Consider the following 22,112-nt stretch of genomic DNA (forward strand, 5'->3'; position numbering starts at 1 on the left):
CACGCCCCTGAACGTACCAAGCTGAAAATTTATATTTGTATTCTTTATGTACTAAATTTGATAAGGTTGTGGTCAGAAAGCAATTTTATTTTAACTTAAACTTTTTTTGGACCGAATTCGTTACACATGAAGTTTAAATCCATCTCATTCGTTTTTTTGTGAGAGAATGGACGTCTGCAAATAAAATAAAAATATGAGAAATAAAATCATTTGTGATTGAACCGATTCGATAAAATATTAATTTAAAACCTTTCTTGAAAACAAAAAATATACGAACTTTCGGAAAAATCTGTTTTTGAGACAAAATAAAGTAAAAGGGACCTTTCTAACGATTTGCTCCATAGGATGAACAATTTCTAAGAATTTTAACCAAGATATACCACTTAAAAACCAAAATATAAATGCTTCGAAATAATAAAATCATTTTTTTTCAAAGCACATAGCAGCGATTATTTTATTAGTTACCCAAAAGTAACATACATAAGAAATAAACGTAGCATTTATAGATCCATAGTATCTCATTAATCATTAAATTCATTACATTTTCTAAATTCACACTATTCCACAATTTAGGGGGGCGAGTGCCCCCCTATGCCTCCCCCCCCTAAAAATTACGTCCCTGAAAACAATGTATAATATTTTCAATTAATGTTAATCAAATCGGGATTTTGGGGAGGGGGCCCCTATCCTATATTTCTATATACATGGATGTGTCTAGATTAGGAATAGATTTTATATTTGGAAACTGTTTAAAATTGTGTATTATATTAAATCTTGCTATATCGTCGAAGTATAATCAAATGTTATTTTGAAAGTATGAAGTAAATTTAAATCGCTGGTCGATGATGAATCATCACAATTGTTTTAAACAATTCAGTTTATATTGTTCACGGAAATTTGTTTATTCCCATTTTTATTTCAGTAGGTAGTGTTACATATGTACATACATAGGTATTGCTATATATGTACATAATCTTGAGGTTGGAAATGGGCCCGGAAAAAGGGCCCACGCAAATGTTGAAATTTACATTTCGAGCCTAATAAAAAAAGTTAACCGATCCTTGGCTGTATTAGTTGTATTAGCTGTATTAGCAAGTATTAGTTGTTTGTGTATATCGTAAAAAAAATTTTTTGTTGAAATAATCAAACTTTATGTCCCAAAGTGCAATATCATATAAATTTTTACACACATGAAATAGTTAGAAAGTTATTTAATTTTAATGAGGGCCCATATTTTCTAGCAGATAGTGGGGCCCACATGCCATCGGGCATGTTCGCTTGTATGGCCAGTCCGCCACTGCCTATGTACATGTATGTGTGTATGTATGAACATATGTAGGTGCCAAGCGACAACAAATGACGATGATATAATCCGAAATTTTTATAATATAAAAATCAAACATAAGAACGCATCGAAATCAATAAATAAATCATCAAGCATTCAGACGACTCGACTTCATTGATAGGTGGGCGACAAGCGCGCGCGAAAATCACCTTTAACAGCGAACACATTAACGCTATAATCGCATACGGAAACGATCGTTCGAATTCGATTTGAATATTTTCGTACGCAAAGCTCGCGGCGCGCGCGCGTGTCCTCCACACCGCAACACGATTACAACCCCTAATTCCATACAAATAAAGGTCAGATTTGCTTGAAAGACATCGCCGCGTATACAACCTTCATGCATGCAGTCAATGTTGCTCAGCCAGCGGCTATTGGGCGTTGACCACGTCCGTAGGCAGACCGGCTCTCAACACAAGAATTCCAGCGACTGTCAAACGCTTACACGTTTTTTTAAGTCGCTCAATCTTTCGCGCGTGCGTTTTCGATCCGAATTCGCGACACGTTCGATGCAAATTGGACGAGATTGGAGGTTTGAAGTTAAGTGAAGATGACATGTCTTTCTCTCACGGCGATGAAGATGTGATCGACTCAATTTTCGAATTGATGTAAAGTTGACGGATGACTCGTTCGATCAAAACAAAAGTTGTGCGATCAATTTTTCAATTACTAAGATTGTCTTTAGTATATACTTATCTAATATAAATCCATGATGAAATATAATAATGTATGTTCGTCATATTTGCCAATGTTGAACAAAGATCATCTTGAGAATTATATTTATAAGAGTATAAACGTCTTATAATCCAAATAAAAAATCTCCCTGTTTTTGTCACACAGCCTCACTTACGTGTACGCAAGCATAACTAGTATGACTTAATCTAGTCCTACCTAGTTTGAAAATGAAACTCAGAAGCTAGAGCTTTGATTTTTGACATAAAAGTTGAAAACATATCATCTCTTTTGGATTTATACCCTTGCGGCGATTTGCATCATAACATATGTACCTATATGTTGATATGTATGTATGTAGGTAATATCAATTAATATATATTTCTTTCACATGAGTCAAATTTAACTCTTTTCTTATGCAAGCTCAAGCTCAAATTGTTCCAATGTATGACATACTTAAACATTGAAAGAATAATTGCAATTTTGGATATTCATTCTCAAAGTTTTCTAACGGCGGCCATTATACGAGTATGTACAATTGTAAATACTCGAGAGAGAACAGGAAAGAGATGAATAATAGAGCGAACAACGAGAGACAAGAAACGTGTCTTTTTACAAGGTTTATTTACATGGAGAGTTTTCCTAGAAGCCAATGGAACAGGTTCCGTGTGTTCATGAGCGCACGTAGTCATACCGGCGAATAGATATATAGTATACAGAGATACGTATGTACATATATGCATACATATGTATATCGTTGACCGCTCATTATGACTTATTTTCCTGGGCACGTTAATGTGACAAACGTCGATTTCGCATTAATTTGCATCGATTTCTTGACCGTATTTCTCCAGAGTCGCGTGACGATTGCACATATCTAGAGATAGAGGGAGACAAACCAGAACTTCTTCAACGGTATCAAAGTGGAACGATATCGCTATAAGGAAACGGAAAATTGGAACCTTTATCGGTTGGAATTATTGGTTGGGATATAATGGTGTTGGGATATAAAGTTGCCAATTAAAGTGCAATAAAAATCCAAACTAGTTTCAACGCGGCATCTCGGAAATTGTGTGTTCGAACTTTATTTGAAAACGACTTCAAATACTGTTTACAAAATACATATATAATATGCATCAGTGGTAGATGGAGTCATCATATACATACATAGTTGAAAATTTAATGGCGGATTTTATTCGAATAAAATATACTTGAATGTTTGAGCTTTTGAATTCCATTTTTCCCAACAACTCATTTTGTACAATCAGCATAATTGCTAAGATGAACTAATATCTTTAATGTGATTTAAAAGTGAGACATATCATACATAAATATACAATAATTTAATAGTTTGTTTTAAAAATCACAAAAATGTTTTCAATGCAAATATGTAGCGGAAAATCGACTAACCCCATCCCACCTCACTTCAGCCATTGCATAACAAAATCTAACAAAATTGACTACATACTTTTATGATTGTTTTTTTCCGTCACACGAAAAGTCACCAAACTGACCTAAAAATGACATGGTCTTAAATTGAGACTCTAGGGGAAACTTGTCGGTAATGTTAACTTCAACTAAATTTGGAAGGATCTACATAGCACATGATCCGTCGGAAGGTTATCCAATCTCGGAGCGAGAGAAAGAGATCCGTCGGCAGGAGGATGCGAGGGCGTGATGATGCGGCCCGAGGCGTCCCCACGGTAGCCGACAATAATATGTATAGTTGCCGGGGCCGGGCTATAATTATAAATTTGAAATTATAATCATTTTCGTATCGGCCGCTTCGTTATTATAATGGGGCCGACAACGCGCAACGGGGGCCCCCAGGGACCCCTCGCCGAACACGACCGCGACCCTCGCCCAACACACCTCTGACATTCGCCTCACGTGTGGTCATGTCGTTGCAGATCGTCTTTTCGCTGTTTACTTGCGATTTTACGCTTTTTCTATTCTTTTATTAGTGGCAGAAGTGGGATAGGTTGGAATTTTTTTTTTTTAATAAAACTTCTTTACAAAGGTGAGTATGTTGGATTGAGATACCGGTTGTATTATGAAATTTTGCAACACCATTCTTTGTGGCTATCTGAAAAGGGTGATTTAAAACACTTCAGCACCTAAAAGCCAGCATTCACCATCGATGATAATATTTAAAAAAAAATTGACCTTGAGATGATTACCTATAAAATAATTTGTGGTAGCATATGAATAATATCATGTATAATGTACATATGTATGTTCAAAAAGATACGATAAAGATTTTCCGATTTTCATTTATAAAATATGTACCCACATGTGTGTTGTGCTTAAGAAAAACCTCCGAATATACAAAATAAATAAATATCAAACTTTTACATGTTTAATTCTGCCTATAAACTAATAATAGTATTTTCATTGCTGAAAATTTAATTCATTCTAATCTAATATTGTGTATAAATATACACATGGCTTCAGATTGAATGAAATCTTTCAGAAAAAGAAGAAAAAAACTATAAAAATATTTATTTTTATGGCAATAATTCATAGTATGTATTAAACATTTACATATGTGTGTAGTACATGAAAACACTTATAATAAAATATATCAAAATTAATTGTTCAATGAAAAATTTTACCTGCGTATTTTTTTTTGTAACTATGTACATTAAAGGCAATATAAATAAAAAGAAAAATTCAGAAAAATATTTTCCCTCATATTTTAACGGAAACTCGGCAACAACAAAATTGAATTTGATGTTCCGAAACTAATTGAAAAATATTGGTTGAGTAAAATTGTACTTTTACTGCTTTACATAGCTTCATACACAAATCAAAACGAATATATATATATATATATATATATATATATATATATAACATAATTTTGACACATTTTTGAAACGTTGAAATCATTGAATTCTGCACTAATTTGATATTTCAATCACCAAAAACAGTATTTGAGAAAAAAATAAACACTTAATTTCACCAAAACGATTTTTAAAACATCCAGATTTAACTAAAATAAATTATAGCTACTTTGCATACAACAAATTACCCACACAATATAAACCGATCACATATCAATCATTGGAATTTGTAAAAAAAAAAATTTCATACGAGGAAATTTGAATGCCTAAAAACCAGAAACGAAGCCTCGAAAAGCCTAAGGTTAGATATAATAAAAATGATACAGGCTTATGTATGCACATACATACATACATGCATTGTATGTGGGGGTCTCTAAAATTAACATGGGGACCCGAGAAAAACGTGAACCGATAAATCAATTTTGCTATTAATCCACGGAGCTGTCGTAAATTTGAAGTCCATAAATAATGCGATATCTCAGAGGCCCATCCCGCGAGTGTACTTTTTTAATATATGGACTTTTTTAAATTTCCATTAAAGTTACAGTTTTATCCGGTGGTTCAATCTAGGACCCGTTCGTCGATCGGTGAGCAGCCGACCAAGCGCACACCCGAAACGTCCTAACTCCACTATACTCGGACAAAACATTTTATTATTCATCAATTGCGTCACAAAATATTGAAATTGATCTTCACTTTGAAAAGTATGCCTTAAATCAAGGCTTTCCAACCGATCGATTACGATCTACCGGTCAATTGCGAAGCAACGACCAAATGTCGATTGTGAATTTTGAAAATCGGAATGTTTTCCATATTTAAAAATAAAATAAGCATCAATTCTATTAGTTGGAAACCTTTTCGGAGAATATACTTTAAAATTCTTTTAGAAGAATTTGAGACAAATTAAGTCATGCAAAGGATATATTTTAGTTAGGTTACGAGAGCTATTGCCAGAAATAAGAACATTTTTAACAGACTAAAAGAATAATAATGCCACATATGTACATTGTATCTTCAAAAAAAAAAATGATTTTAAAAAGAGATGATGAACTTCTTAATATTTACAGCTTCTTATCATCACCTCCGAATATGAATGAAAATAATGTTCTGCAAAAATCATCGCAATATTTTTTCCAATAGATGTTGGAAATTTAGAATTACAGTTGATTGAATCGCAAAATGATGTTACACAATTGAAAGCTTATTATAAATGGAATGTATTTAATCCAGAAAATACTCGCATATTTATGAAAATAATAAAAATTATTTTGACATTTTGTCTTTTAATGTAAATATTTGTAATTTTAAAGTACTAAAAAAAGCAAAAACAATCTAAAATTCTTATTACAAGTCGACTGCCATGAACATTTAGATGAAAAGTGGCTCCCAAACTCAAAAAGGTTGGGTATCAAATCAATTGAATGTCCATAAATTCTAATTTAATTAAAATGAATAGATATTAAATGAATAAATGAATAGATGTGTAAATTCTATTCTCTATACTCTGCACTATATTCACTACAAAATATTTATGAAATATTAAAATGCTATTATTGGAAAAAAACGTCAATGATAAATAGATATATCCAGGGCTCGAAATGGAAATTTTCACGAATTGGAGGGCTCAATAATTTTCAAAACATGATTTTTATTGTACCTATGTATTATATATCATTACATGTTGACAGACATTTTGTCACTTGAGGTAAAAGGGAAAAATTGAGCAAATATGTAAATAATTTTTTTTATTTTCAATAAGTACCTATTTTTTAATCAGAAATAATATATTATCCTTATTCAATATGTTCAAATATGTATGTTCAAAAGCGAAATTTTTTTTCGAGTATTTGAGAAAGCCAGGGCGAAGAATATGAACTCAATGGGCCACTGTTCAAAGAAGAGTATCTTCATATGTAGGTATTTATATTATACATACATATATACAAAAAAAATTATTAGTTTGAACTTAAATATCAAATTATATTTTATTTATTTCTGTTGAAATATCATCAGGCAAAATACTAACAGAAACTGAAGGTTAAAAGAACTTGCAATTGAAACACATTCAGCTGGAGTGAACTATGTATGTGTTTTGAATTATAATATTATATATCCAGTCCCCTAAATTTTTTATAATCTTTAAATCGCTGTCCTCAACAATTACATATATCTTGTGGAGTTATATCTATGTTATCTTTAGTAAGCTTTGTGCAAATACATACGTATGAAAATACTTATTTCTTCAATCTTCCGCAGCCATTGGAACCATTGGAACCATTTTAGCTTAGAAAATATATTAATTAAGGAAATCACCTACATTAAAAGTGAAATTTTCAGAAAATAATCAAATATTTACGTAATTTTATTCGCATCCAAAAATTCGAACGTCATACAAACCTAAAAACAATATAAAATTCAGATTGAGATGAGATAAAAGATTGAGGAGTGGAGGTAAAACGCATTCCAGATGACAAGAAATGACCACGACGGTCAGCATTGAGTAAAACGAGAAAGAAGAAAAATTTTGAACCACTTTTTTTTTTCATTGTACATTATACATTATAACTAAAATTTTCTTCATTTTACTTTTCATTTTCAAATAGATATCTACACCATAAAATCATCACATTATATTTTGAGAATATTAATACTAATATCATAACACTCATGCACAAACTTATAACACACTTGGGAAAGCAAATTGCCTACATTTTACGCCATACATTTGAGTAAAATTATTGCCGTATTTATTGAATAAAACAATCACCTTTCGGGCCTCATATAATTTTAATTTCAAAACGGCGAAATAAAAAGTGCGAGCATTTTCCTCTGCACTGGACATTTTTGTACTGGGCCTCGCCCGTTTTAATCGATTAAAAATGTATTTAATTTTTTCACACGTGTTTATGGAGGCTCGTGATATGGATATCGAAAAAAAAGTTAATAAAAAAATGGCTCAATGGTGAAAGTGGCAGCCGGTCATGCAAAGACCGATGTTTTATTACCGAATTTTTAATGTTCTATTTTCTTTCATGTTTTGTTCACTAACCCCCTCCCCCTTCCCCTTCCCCTTCCCCCTCCCGACCACCACCACCCAACACGACAATAATTACGATAATAGTTTCTGTACGAAAATCACGCTAAGAAGACAAAGAAAAACCGATTTAAATTTCAAACAAACACGAGACTACAAGGAAAACTTTTCGCATTGAACGATGACATTAAATTATAATGAGTGCGTTATTATCGTGTTATAATATTTGTGAATTTTCCACTTTTTTGTTCGTGTGTGTGTGTGTGCGTAATAGGAGACGAGGGTAATGGCCGAAGTGCGGTTCGATTTGGGCCAAAGTTTAATGATTGTTCTCACGTCGAGATTGAGTGCGCGGCGTTTGACGTGTTAAACGTTTGTTTGTAATACCCGATAATTCGTATAATTTTGTCAATTAAGCGGAATTTTTTATAATTAACTATGCCCATATATGTAGGTATAATGGAAGCAGAACGATTTATCGAACTAGTTGTACGTAAGTAAAAAAATATCGATACAAAGTAAAATTGAATTTATTTGTCTTCTTTTTATTATTCCAAGTGCTTTCTTTCTTCTACAATATGTATAGATATTATGTTTCTCTTTAGAAATTTCGGTCATAGTTGAACATATCGACAAATGATATCCCTCCGTCGGTTATTACATACACATCAGTTACTATTATTATATTTCAATAAACATCGTTATTGACGCTACATGGCTCGTTGCACACAAAAATTACACATCCATCATAAAATCAGTTTTTATTATATGTATCCTTTTACATATGTATTTACCTTTACATATATACATATATGTATACATACATATGTATATACATACATACATGTGGTTTTAGGCGAGTTTGACAATTTTGAAAAATTTTCAAAGCTATGAATATTATAAAGCTATGAATAACGATTTTTTCGCATTTATTATATTATTATCTCATATTACTATGTACATATTCCGTTGAAATTTTCATTGGGTACTTACTATTTTTCATTTGCTACGTTAGCTTATAGCTTTATGTATTTCAAATATTTTGGTACAAAGTATTAAAAGTTATCTTTATTAAGATAATTGTATCTAAAGGAAGTATATATATATATATATATATATATATATATATATATATATATATATATATATATATATATATATATATATATATATATATATATGTATATATATGTATATATATATATATATATGTATATATATATATATATATATATATATATATATATATATATATATATATATATATACATACATACATATGTACGTACATGCGTAGATGCTAACAAATCGTTTCTGAAGTAAGAAGAGGTTTGTAAAAATATAGATGCTAGTAATGAGTAATCAAATTGGATTGTAATTTTTTCAATTCAATTGTAAAATTAAATTTGATTACAATAAAACTGTCTTCTAATTTTAATAGTTTTGTATTTGTTTGCAATTTAAATTTGTGTTTTTTTTATTTGAATAACAGCAAGCAGTCATATTGTTTCGACTAGTGACATCTATCGGAGAAAAGCGTATTGAATTGTGGCGAAAAATAATTTGTAAAAAAATCTGAATTTATTTAAAATATTGTTTCTCAAATTAAATATATCAATTTATCATATTTTTCCAAATATTTTAAATAAATAAACTAATATTACAAACAAAAAATAGTTTTTAAAAATATTTCATTTAAAAAAATTTAATAAAAAAAGGAATATTTTTCAAAATAAAATTACAACTTAAATCAAATTTTTCTTAAATGGTCTCCAAAAATTCTGTAACCATCGAATTCCTAATTTACAATTGTGATAGCGATCGTAAATATGTATGTAGGCATCGACCGTTATGTATTTATCACGAGGCTTAATATATTATATTTATTATAAGATATTCAGCTGTAGAATATTTTACGTCTAAATTCAATATCAGTCGGATTAAATATATTGGAAATTTTCTTATTACACACATCAAAATATGTTTTTACCGAAAAACACAATGTCAATAAGTAATCTTTAACTGGTGGGCTCACACTCAAAGGTATGTAAGCAATTATTTACAAATGCACACGTAACGGAAATTGAAAATGGTTAGTATGTAGATATGAACGTAGATTATATAATATGACAAAATTTTCTGTGATAATTTCTTTGGTTCAAATATCTTTTATATATTGAAAATATCAAAATATATAAGTGTCACGTATGCAAAAAGAAGCGAAAGAGAAGCACTTGGAAGAAAAATGCCATGAAATAGAGACAATGGAAAAAATACATGATCATTTCAACATGCACAAAAAAATAAAGAGTGTTAGTGGTGTCATTAATAAAAACAACAACAAATCAATCTATTTGAAAAACAAAGATGGAAAATTTGCAAGCAATACGGCTGAAAAATGCAATATTTGGAAGGAATATATATGTAGAAGAAAATTTTCAAACACAACGTACTGAACCAGAAATAAGGGAAGGATTTCAAACATCATGTCTGAGTATATTACAATCTGAGGTTGAAAATGCAATCAAAAAGGCCAAAAATAATAAAAAAAACTCCAGGAAAGGATTCTATTCCTGTAGAATTATTAAAATTATTGGATGAAGAAGGCATTCGAATACTGACGAAACTTTTCAATAAAATATATGAAACTGGTAAAATCCCTCAAGAATGGTTGCAGTCAACGTTTATTCCCTTACCAAAAAAAAATAAGCCAACCGGCTGCAATGACTATAGATTGATAAGTTTAATGAGCCACACCCTTAAAATACTTCTCAAAATCATCCAAGAGAGAATAAGGCGTAAGTGCGAAAATATGATAAGCGATTCGCAATTTGGATTCAGAGGAGGATTGGGAACAAGGGAAGCGTTGTTCTGCATGAACGTACTCCTACAAAAGTGTAGGGATTTTAAAAAGAGGATATACGTCTGTTTCATCGACTTTGAAAAAGCATTTGATAGAGTGGAACATGATAAATTAATCCATGCACTAAACCAAACCGGTATAGATGCAAAGGATATCGCCCTTTTGAAGAACCTATATTGGAACCAATCTGCTGTCGTGAAGGTTGAAGACTTGGAAACCGAAAAAGTAGGAATAAGTCGAGGGGTACGGCAGGGATGTGTATTGTCGCCCATGCTCTTCAATCTGTATTCGGAAATGGTGTTCAACCAGGCAGTGGATAGTCGAATTGAAGTAAAAATAGGTGGCTAAATTATAAATAATATCCGTTTCGCTGATGATACGGCAATATTGACTGAGAGTGCCGAAGACCTACAATCTTTATTGACCGCAATTGATCATTCATGTCAAAAATGGGGTCTGTCTATTAATTCAACAAGACAAAATCAATGGTAATATGTAAAGAAAAGACGGATCCATTAAACCTGAGTGTGCGCGGACAAATGATTGAACAGGTCGAACAATACAAATACCTAGGAGCATTGATCAATACGGACGTCAGTTCCGAAATGGAGATAAGAAGAAGGATCGAAATAGCAAGAAATGCCTTCGGCAGCATGAAAAATGTTTTATGTTGTCGAAGGTTGTCTATGAAATTGCGTTTAAGATTCCTGCACTCCTATGTTTGGTCGGTGTTGCTGTACGGATGCGAAACGTGGACACTGTTAGTGGCATCCATGAACAGGATAAATGTGGTGTTACCGGAGGATGCAAAAGATCTCGTGGAAGGAGCATGTAAGAAACGAAACAGTCCTCCAGCTTCTTCATAAAAAGAGAGAGCTTCTTGACACGGTGAAGCGCCGTAAGATGGAATACTTTAGCCACATTATTCGCGGCCCCAAATATCGCCTTCTACAAACAATCATAGAAGGGAAAAAATAGAAGGCAAACGGTGGCTTGGGAGAAGGAAGCTCTCTTGGCTCCGGAACATCAGGTCATGGATGGGACTCGGTCTCGAAACGCTATTTCGGCTTGCCCATGATAGGGAAGAATTCGCACGGGCCATAAACGATGTCTGCCCATGGTAGTCGCCTACGTCTGAATACGGATTCGGCATTACAAGAAGATGCAAATTTAATTTCATAACATTCGTAACAGCAACTTATGTACATATGTACTTATATTTCAATATCAATTTACATTAGCAGTTTGCAAAATTAAACTTAGACTATCTGTACAAGTTTTCTCATTTAATCTGCTTACGAAAAAATTACATTAATCGGCATCGATGAATCAAAAAAGAAAATGTTCAACAGTAGCCACAGTCAAAAAACGAATTTTTGTCATTGGTGGCAGACACAGCACGTTTAGAGCACTAAGTACTATAGAAGAGTGAGTAAATTCAATGATGATTGCATGATATTATATGTATTTAGAATGTTAAAAGTAATTCTCCTCGGTTAGATACAATCCAAGTAGGAATCTCACCTCGGTAGTTTATAAAGAAGACGTTTTCGTATTCGGTGGGTATGATGGTATACGCTGGTTCAATTCGGTTGAAGTATACAAGATGAGATGAGCGAGAGCTCGATCAACCGGGAGTTTAAACTTGTATTTGTACTGATCGAATTCAGAACAAAACGGTATACATTCATTTTTACCCCAACAACTTTATATATTTTTAGATGGTTGTTGTTGATAATCGATAATTTTGAGAGGTACATAAATACATATAATCCCGAGCAGGAATAAACATCAACAGTCGCTTCTTGGGTCATCTTCGGTTCGCAGACGATATATGTATGTAGTTTTAATAGCTCGCGATCCAGCTGACTTACTTAACAGACTAACACAGCTGGACAAAGAAACTAGGAAAGTAGGATAAAAAATTAACGTAGATAAGACCAAACTAATGTTCGATAGTTATTGCATGTCTGATAGCATTTCATTACATCATAAAATAGTAGAAGTAGTAAATAATTATTTATATTTAGGTCAAATAATAGACATGTCCGGTAGTAAAGAAGAAGGAATAAAGAGACGTATGACTAATGAATGTTGTTTTTAAATCAAAAATGCTACTCTGCCTGAAGAAAAAGATCTTCGATCAATGCGTTTTGCCTGTGATGACTAGAGGTAGGACCGGAAGCGTGCTGTTAATTGTTCAATTGTTGTAAATCCTTTGTAAAAAAGGTTCGGCAAACCTTTAACAATGCATTTACAACATTTGAACAATAAACAGCCCCCTCAGGGTCCGGGCTTTAGTGATGACGTATGGGTGTGAAACTTGTACATTGAACGGCAAGATGCTACACAAAGTCCAATGCACTCAAAGAAGTATGGAATACTGTTTGCTCGGCATAACGAGGAAAGACAGGATGTGGAATACGTGGGTGAAAAGTATGACAAGGGCTGTGGACATAGTGGATAGAGTAAAGAGATTGAAATGGCAATGGGCGGGCCACGTGGCTAGAAGAATAGACGAAAGGTGGACAAAAGAAGTGCTAAAATGGTACCCAAAAGAAGTGCTAAAATGGTGAAAAGAAGACCGCAGGGAAGATGGGTAAACGAAATTAGGAAAATATTTCGGGTGAGATGGATGAGATTTGCGCAAAACATAGATGAGTGGAATCATATTGGAGAGGTCTTCATCCAGCAGTGGATGGTTATATGTACATATAATCCCGAGAACGACACCCGGACTGAAGTGAGCAATTCACTCGTACAAGATTGTAGTCAATAAGCGATATGTCACGTTGGAAAGATAATTTGTTTTGGTGAGTTTGCATGCAGTATGCACTTTTACATACATATGTACATACATACATGCACACATACTTCGATTCAATTCGACTTGGCCTTTTCAGGGGGATATTTTACTGAGAAATCGATGCAGGAATGCGACCGATGCAGAGTAATTGGCAAAATGCTATATTATCGATGGAATTATAACGTCATGCTTGCTGTTGGCTGTTACATATATCTAAATCTATGAATCGTTTTCCCACTAAACTTTTATGTACATATACATATGTACTTTATTGACAATGTAAATGTTTACTGACTCAAAATAGAATAAATATTTATATTTGATAATCAGTTTTAATTTTTAAACAATTCAAAATAAATTAAAATCAAAAGACGAAAGCGAAAAAAAATTTGCTAGTGGGAGGGAGGTGTTCAACTGATAAATACATTTCTTAGCTTACCAGTTTACCGTTCTTATTACAAAGCTCTTGAATAACTTTGGTCATGTTTTTTTGGGACAACTTCTAGTTTTTTTTTAAAAAAAAATTTATGGGAGAGGTAAACCCTCCTCCCCCTGGATACACCGCTGCTTCAATTCATATACATATGTATAATTTGAATATATTTAATGGAAATAATATGGAATACTGAATAAATTCATAATTTAATTAAAATTTACTATTATAAGAATCGCGCAATTTTTTTTCATTAATACCAAATAAATTCTTCAAATTATTTTTAACTACGATTATATATGTACATACATATGTATGTGTTATAGTTTGCATTCACCTTTATATCTATCACCCATATTCTAAAATACATTCTGTCCTCCAAAACGTTATCATAAACTAAACAAATACACACTGGTCGTTTTTATGAAATCGATAAATTATATTTTTAGCCTTTTAGATTTAAATTGATAAGTATTGGTTTCACTTTGCCGATCCTATCGCAGACAAACATTGAAAACATCACGTCGTAGGTCAATTGATAACGAAAAAACAAATCCATGAACCATAAAATAATCCATCATTAAGATTGCATATGACATCGACAGTTTTCTTTCGAAAGACAGAATTTTTTTTTGAAAACGATACATTTTTACATTACTTATGTATAATTATACACATCCATGTAATAGTAGCGATGTTGAATAAAATTCAAACTCAAAACTTTGTTCGTTTAAGTATACATATATAATATTAAAATACTTTTTTCTAGTGATAAAAAACAGATGTAACAGAACTAATGGAAATAATAATTGTGTATATAATAATTTGATCGACCAATATTCAAATATTGGTCGATCAAAAAAAACAATAAAAGAAACACTGCATCTAAAATCCAAAATACATTCATATTGGTGGGTTCAGTCAAGACGCTTCACAGCATTTATTCAATGATCCCAGAGGTCCACACGAAACCACCGCTCACTCCAGAATAATCTGATGTACCGTTTGTACCTCCGTTTGAAAGTTGCGTAGCACAGCTTCCCCGATCCATTAATGTGTATATTGTCTAGGCACGTAAATGTCCACCGTCGCGAGTCTATTGTTTACCCACGTACCCACCCAGGTCTGTGAGAACTCCAGCGTATCCTTTGTTCGAGCACTTACTGAGTTCCGTTAGCGTAATCCTCTGGATACTCTCTCTCATGTTCCCACGTTACAATATATTGAATATTGGTGAATCGTTCCCATCACAAACATTTAGTCCTACACATTCGTTAGTAACTCAACATTTACATACATTATTAAATAAAAAAAATTAAAATCAAATTTAGACCATAGTCTAAATTTGATTTCGTTTCATTATCAGTTGTTAATTCGTTATCAATTAAATTTATCACATGTTTTCTTATCACACACTCTCAAACGAATAAAAGCACATTTCAATACGATGTTTTCAACAGTAACCTTCGTCTGATCGACTTGGAAACTTTCAAAGGTAAGCATTTATGTACATATTTATACTGATTTTTATTTGAATATTTTAAAGCCTACAGATTCTTATATTTAAATGCATGCAGATTCGTTATTTTGACATCAAATATAATTTCTAAAATGGACGACCATCAGACACGAATGCAGTACCAATTCTCATACAAGCACAGAATATATTGTGACGTCGAACTGATTTACAGAAAAGCAGATTTTCCACGCATCGATTATTATAACATCATCAACTGAGCGATTTTAATTCAATTTGTAATACAATTTTAGACATCCAACTGAAAAAGCGCTTCTGCATGTGTCGTCTGACTAAATTAGACGGGGCTTTACGAAACTACGAGAATTCCTGAGGGGTTTTGAGGGGATTCGAGATGAATCTGTAAACGAGGCTTTTTAATTCTTATAAAAGGGAAACTCTTGATGAGAAAGAACGAATTTCTAAAATGGTGATTTGTTTTTATTCCTTCAGATAAATACTTATATTTTACTATTTTACACAATCAATAGAGTAAAATTTGTCGGGAATTGTCCAATTTTACGTTTGCGGCCTGATTTGTTCTTTGAACATTTTACGACATATTTGAGCGAATAGCAAAAAGCCCATCGATGAAGATACTTGGTCTTCTCAATCAAATTGCCCTTATATAAGAATTCGAAAGCCTCGATTACCGATTCATCTCGAATCCCCTCATAATTTATCACTAATTCTCGTGCATTTTGGTCTTCGTCTAATTAAGTCACTCGCCGTACGCAGAATTGCCTTTTGAGTTGAATTTCCAAAATAGTATTACAAATTGAATTAAAATCGTTGAAATTAATAATGTCATAATGTTCCGAAGCATTTAATCGTGAAACTCGTTTAACACTGTGGAAGGGTGAGTGCATTTAACAATAATTTTCGGTCATGTCTATGCCATATCTGAGGTTTTACTATTTTTTTATTTTTCATATCGTGTCAGATAAGATAATGAAAAATATCGTAACGCCAAAGTAGTCTATAACTGACGTTTATGAATGGTGTTAAAGATGATTTGAATTCGATTGAAGTACATAATTGATGATCCTAAGAATGACACTTGAACTGCAGTGATTTAGAAGATTATGGACATAATCAATCTGTCTCAATAAAAAATATCATCTTTTTCAGTGAGTTTGCATATATTTCCTCTTGTTCAATTTCTGAAACTAACCTAAAATATTTCCTGAATTCAATTCATCATTTTGACATTACTTTTTCAGGAGGACGATGGACGAAACTAGTACAGAAGTACGACTCCGTAATTGTTCAATGACGAAATGTGCATACATGATACATATAGCCATAGTGACGACTTGGAGTTGATCTGTAAAGCCACTATGGCAAATTTGTGAATAAATAAATATATGCATTTATTGCCGATCATAATTTAATATAATATATGTACATACATGTAAAAATTATTTATCTTTTTTTATTTACATCCAATCCAATCAATTAAATCATTCATTGACTTACACAGGAATAAAGATTCATAGCTTGGAAAGAATTTCCGCTATGAAAAAGTAAAATAAATGTTCCTAATTGAGTTTAAATCTAAAATTAATTTAAATAATAAATTTTTAAATATAAGCAATGACATATTTTCGTATTTTTGACCACCTTCCCCCTCTCCCTTCACTTCTGTCACAACCCCGATTACGGTGTGACGTCATTCATGGATAGGGTTTCCACCTCAGACCAAGGTCTCACCCGGAGATTATGATAAAAATAAAGTAAAAAAGTATTTATTCATATTTTATTCATATAAATTTATTTATTAATAATTATTCATGTATTAATAAAAAAATCACACTTTGAAAATCACACTTCAGTAAAAACTGAAGCGGCTCTACGACATGATCGAGTTTCGGTCAACATCATGTGAGCTGGGACCAACTCGGCCATGTTGGTTCGCTGCTGTTTTACTTCCTTCTCGGCCATCACATTAAATAGTCGTGTCTTCAACAATTCCGTTTCACTCCATACGCCCCCCGTAAAACATTAGAGGAAGATATTTTTATTATTTTTAATCGGCAGGCAAATCAACCAATTTGATGGAAGGAATGATATTGTATCGTGGGAACATGAGATAAATTATCCACTGTCTAAGTGAATTCGTGGGACACAGTGAGTGTGCACAGTAAATGGGACACAGTGAGTGTGCACAGTGTAAAGGGACACAGTGAGTGTGCAAACAAAGGGTACGCTGGAAATCTCACAAAACAATAGATTCACCACGGTTGACCTTTACGTGCTTAGACAATAAATACATAAATGGATCGGTGAAGCTGTGCTGTGCAACTTGTTCTTTACACACGGTGGATCAGATTATTCTGGTGTGAGCGATGATCTAAAAAATCTTCGTATTTCAAATTTTCGTTCTTAAGCGGGCTCTTCACTCGCGCGTGAACAATGGCGTGTATTCGAGTACAATGAGTGTAGTGACATTTTTTACTACTTTTTACTAACCTCTTCTTACTTTGTTCGCGCCAGTAGCGTAGCTAGAAATTTTGGGCCCTGAGTACGTTTAATATAAAACTCCAGCAAATATCATATATTATAATATAGTGAAATAAATGAATAGTATGATTCGTGTTGTTACGAAAAATTGATAAAACTGAAACGAAAAATAGAGTGGTGTAAAGCATATGTAGGTAAAATATTTTTCAATGCATCGGGAATTCCTATAACGGGGGCGGTCGCGGTCGTTCCTTGCAAAACGCAGAGTTTACGTAAGGGAATGCCCCCAATAATTGGTTTCCTTCCTTACGTAAGTCCACTTCACCAGTAGGCTGTCACCAAGTTGGCTGGCGCCGAGTTGGCTGTCGCCGAGTTAGCTATCGCCAAGTTGTCGCATCGGTGAAATAACGCAGTGCCCACCCATCACGGTGCCGAGTTGTCGCGTCGGCAAGAAAGACCCATCGCCGAGCCGGTCACGTCACCGACTTGACCGGGTCCCGAATGACCAAGGAATGTATTGTAAATGGATGAATATATTTTGATCAGTATTTATTTACTAAATGAAGGTTATGGTTGTTTTTATTCATTTAAGTTTAGGTTAGGTGAAGTTAGGATTGCTTTTATTTATTTATGGTTAGGATAGGCTAAATTTTCCACCAGACAAATCTGAAAAACAATCAAATAACACGTAACAGTATTAATAACGGTTTGATGATTACATCCCAAAAGTGTATCGCTACCAGAAATAACTGCCGCTACGAAAATCGCGTGCGCAGATCTCCCGGCCAGTTTACCAGTACTGTACTGGTAAAACCAGTACGAATGATCACTTTAACCTACATATGTGACATACATACATAGATATGTATATACAATTTCTTCATATCTCATAATTTTTCTAAAAAAAAATGCTAAGTATTTTGTTCAGACTAAGTGTCTGGTGGTCGGCTTTCGTGGCCTTACGACCCACGATTTGGCCGATGTTTTTTCTTGGTGCTGGCCACCCTGGGCAGCGCCCATTGGCAGCGTTAACACTTGAGGTATCTACCACGGTATTTGATAGAGCTATCAAATACCGCGGTATTTTATAGATCTATCCGGCCTTGGAAAACAAGAAATAGCGTTCGAACACGCGGTATTTGATAGATCTATCAAATACCGCGGTAGATACCTCTAGTGCTAACGCTGCCACTGACAGTTGCGCGACAACGGTCGCCGCATAAACACCACCGAATCACCAGCTCGACCACTGGTGATGTTTGACTATACTTGGAGACCAGCTCCAGTATCCGTCCGGTGTGCACCAAAGGAAGCCTGGTCTGTCTTCGTCCAGAAGGCAGACAAATCAGACACGCTTGGTGCATAACCTCACACAAATCAGACACCTTGGTGCACACGTGTTGCCATTATTTACTCCCCCCCCTTCCCCCCTGCTTGATCTCTGTACAATTCATATAAAATACAGTCGCCATACAAACAGACTTACAACCTGTTGTTATTATATAATCTCCCGCCCTTTTTCCACATCACGCATCCCACGCACACTGTACGAAATAGAAGGAGATAGAGCAGAGCAGCCATCATCAGCAGAGACCAGACCGCAGACGACGACCCGCAGATCCCGTGGAGGAGACCACGTGCCGCGCTTTACCATGAGCTATCTCACAAACCAACGCAGGCGTCTCGATTGAGAACCCCTGGCGTCCGTACATATTTGTTACATACAACCGTACAGAAATCTGCAAAAATGATATTGCGCGAATGTTTTTTTTCACGAGATTTCTATTATTATCATTAAAATCGCCGATATCTTAGTAGCGATTATATTTTACCTTAATAACAACACCAACACCCACACGAGTAAATACGGTCGATAGTCAAGTATACCAACTGACATTTTTTCATCGAAATACCGATTATTTATATTTTATGCTGACGCCAGTGACGGAGCTTGGGGGTAGCAGACCCGCAGTGTGGGGGGGGGGGCGGTTCACAGAGGGGGCCCATTTTCAGTCAAATATAATTTGTTTTATGAAAATAAGCGTATTCTAAATTCTATCTAGGTACATTTTCGGTCACGGTAAATGGACTACTAGTCATATGTGAACCAGTCACAGGACAACCGGTCACACGCGATCACCCGTCACACTAAAACTGGTCACGAGAAAGCTGGTCACACCCTAAAACTGGTCACGAAAAAACTGGTCACACCCTAAAATCGATCATGAGAAAACTGGTTGACTGATTTTAGGGTGTGACCAGTTTTAGTGTGACGGGTGATCACGTGTGACCGATCTAGAGCGACCGGTTGTCCTGTGACCGGTTCACATTTGACTGGTAATCACCGAACCGTTAAAACATGTGTTTAAAACAGATAATTTCGAGTAACGCCTAACGGTGACTAAAATTTCATTTATTCATTTATTCTATCTGAAACGTGAGTCTACAGAAACTCAAATAAGGGATTATACATGTAGGAAGTTGGGACGAATTGATCAGAACTTCACAGTTCAATCACTATCAGCTAGGGGCAGTTATGCTTCATTCAAAATAGGAGTCTGCACAGCTGACTTTTCTGTGGTTTTTGATCCTGCTTTTTGGCCGCGGGGAGTCGGGTTGCGTCGGTGGCTTTTTCGGAAGACATAGGCCGCAATTTAATAAGACCCGAAAGGAACGGGCGCGCCTTTGTGAGTCCTTAAATGTTTACTACCAAAATGTAAAGGGACTTAATTCAAAGACCGACATTTGTTTATCTGCTGTTCTTGCTCAAGATCATGACTTAATTGCTTTTTCTGAAATTTGGATTTGCGATTCTGTCTTAAATGGTGAACTTTTCGATGACCGCTATTTAGTTTTTCGGAGGGATCGTTGCAGCAGAGGCGGGGGAGTACTTCTCACTGTACGAGCTGCTAGTTTTCAATCTGTTCGCCTTTTTGATCAGCTCAATACCATCGGTGAACATATTTGGGTTGAACTTCGCTTAAAGAATTTTTCTATTTTAATATGTGTACTGTATTTTCCTCCGAATGAATCTCCTCTTATTTTAAATTCATTTTTTTCAAATTTGCAAAATAATTTTAATGCTTTGGCTGGCAGGAAAGTCATGACCTTGGGTGATTTTAATCCTAGGAGTTTGAATTTTGTTCCTAATGAATTAATTTTTATGTCAGAACTATTTAATATGAGTCAATTGAACTCAATAACTAATTGTAATGATTTATGTGTTTATGTGTATATGCATGTATAATGTTTGTATGTATAAGGATGTATGTATTGTATGTGTATGTGTATATGTATATATATATATATATATATATATATATATATATATATATATATATATATATATATATATATATATATATGTATATATATATATATATATATATATATATATATATATATATATATATATATATATATATATATATATATACAGTGGCGGACTGGCCATACAAGCGAACATGCCCGATGGCATGTGGGCCCCACTATCTGTTAGAAAATATGGGCCCTCAGTAAAATTAAATAACTTTTTAACTATTTCACGTGTGTAAAAATTTATAGGATATTGCACTTTGGGACCTAAAGTTTGGGTATTTCAACAAAACAAATTTCTTACGATATACACAAACAACTAATACCTGCTTTAACAGCCCAAGGATCGATTAACTTTTTTTATTAGGCTCGAAATGTAAGTTTCAACATTTGCGTGGGCCCTTTTGCTGGGCCCATTTCTAACCCCAATATTATGTATATACCAATACCTATAAAACAACTACCTACTGAAATAAACAAATTTCCATGAGTAATATAAACTGAAGTGCTTAAAGTAATTTTGATAGGACGATTCATCATCAACCAGCGATTTTAATTTACTTCATACTTTCAAAATAACATTTGATTATACTTTGACGATATAGTAAGATTTAAATACACAATTTTAAACAGTTTCCGAATATAAAATCTATTCGTAATCTAGACACATCCATGTATATAGAAATATAGGATGGGGGCCCGCTCCCAAAAATCCCGATTTTCGCATGATCACAAAACTTTATCTATTGTTATTACGTACATATGTATATATGTATGTACATAGATAAAGTGAAAAGACAGTCGGTAGAAATTAAGTTA

The 22,112-nt window shown here is 33.7% G+C and overlaps 1 protein-coding gene across 1 annotated transcript; it reads left to right on the top strand.

The window, feature by feature from the left end:
• Positions 1-10,709: 10,709 nt before the first annotated feature.
• LOC143915631 (uncharacterized) lies at positions 10,710-11,108 on the top strand. The gene has a single exon (XM_077436342.1). The coding sequence runs from the start codon at positions 10,710-10,712 to the stop codon at positions 11,106-11,108; it is 399 nt and encodes a 132-aa protein (XP_077292468.1).
• The last annotated feature ends 11,004 nt before the right edge of the window (positions 11,109-22,112 follow it).

The sequence above is a fragment of the Arctopsyche grandis genome, chromosome 8 (assembly GCF_051622035.1).
Source record: "Arctopsyche grandis isolate Sample6627 chromosome 8, ASM5162203v2, whole genome shotgun sequence".
Lineage (NCBI taxonomy): Eukaryota > Metazoa > Arthropoda > Insecta > Trichoptera > Hydropsychidae > Arctopsyche > Arctopsyche grandis.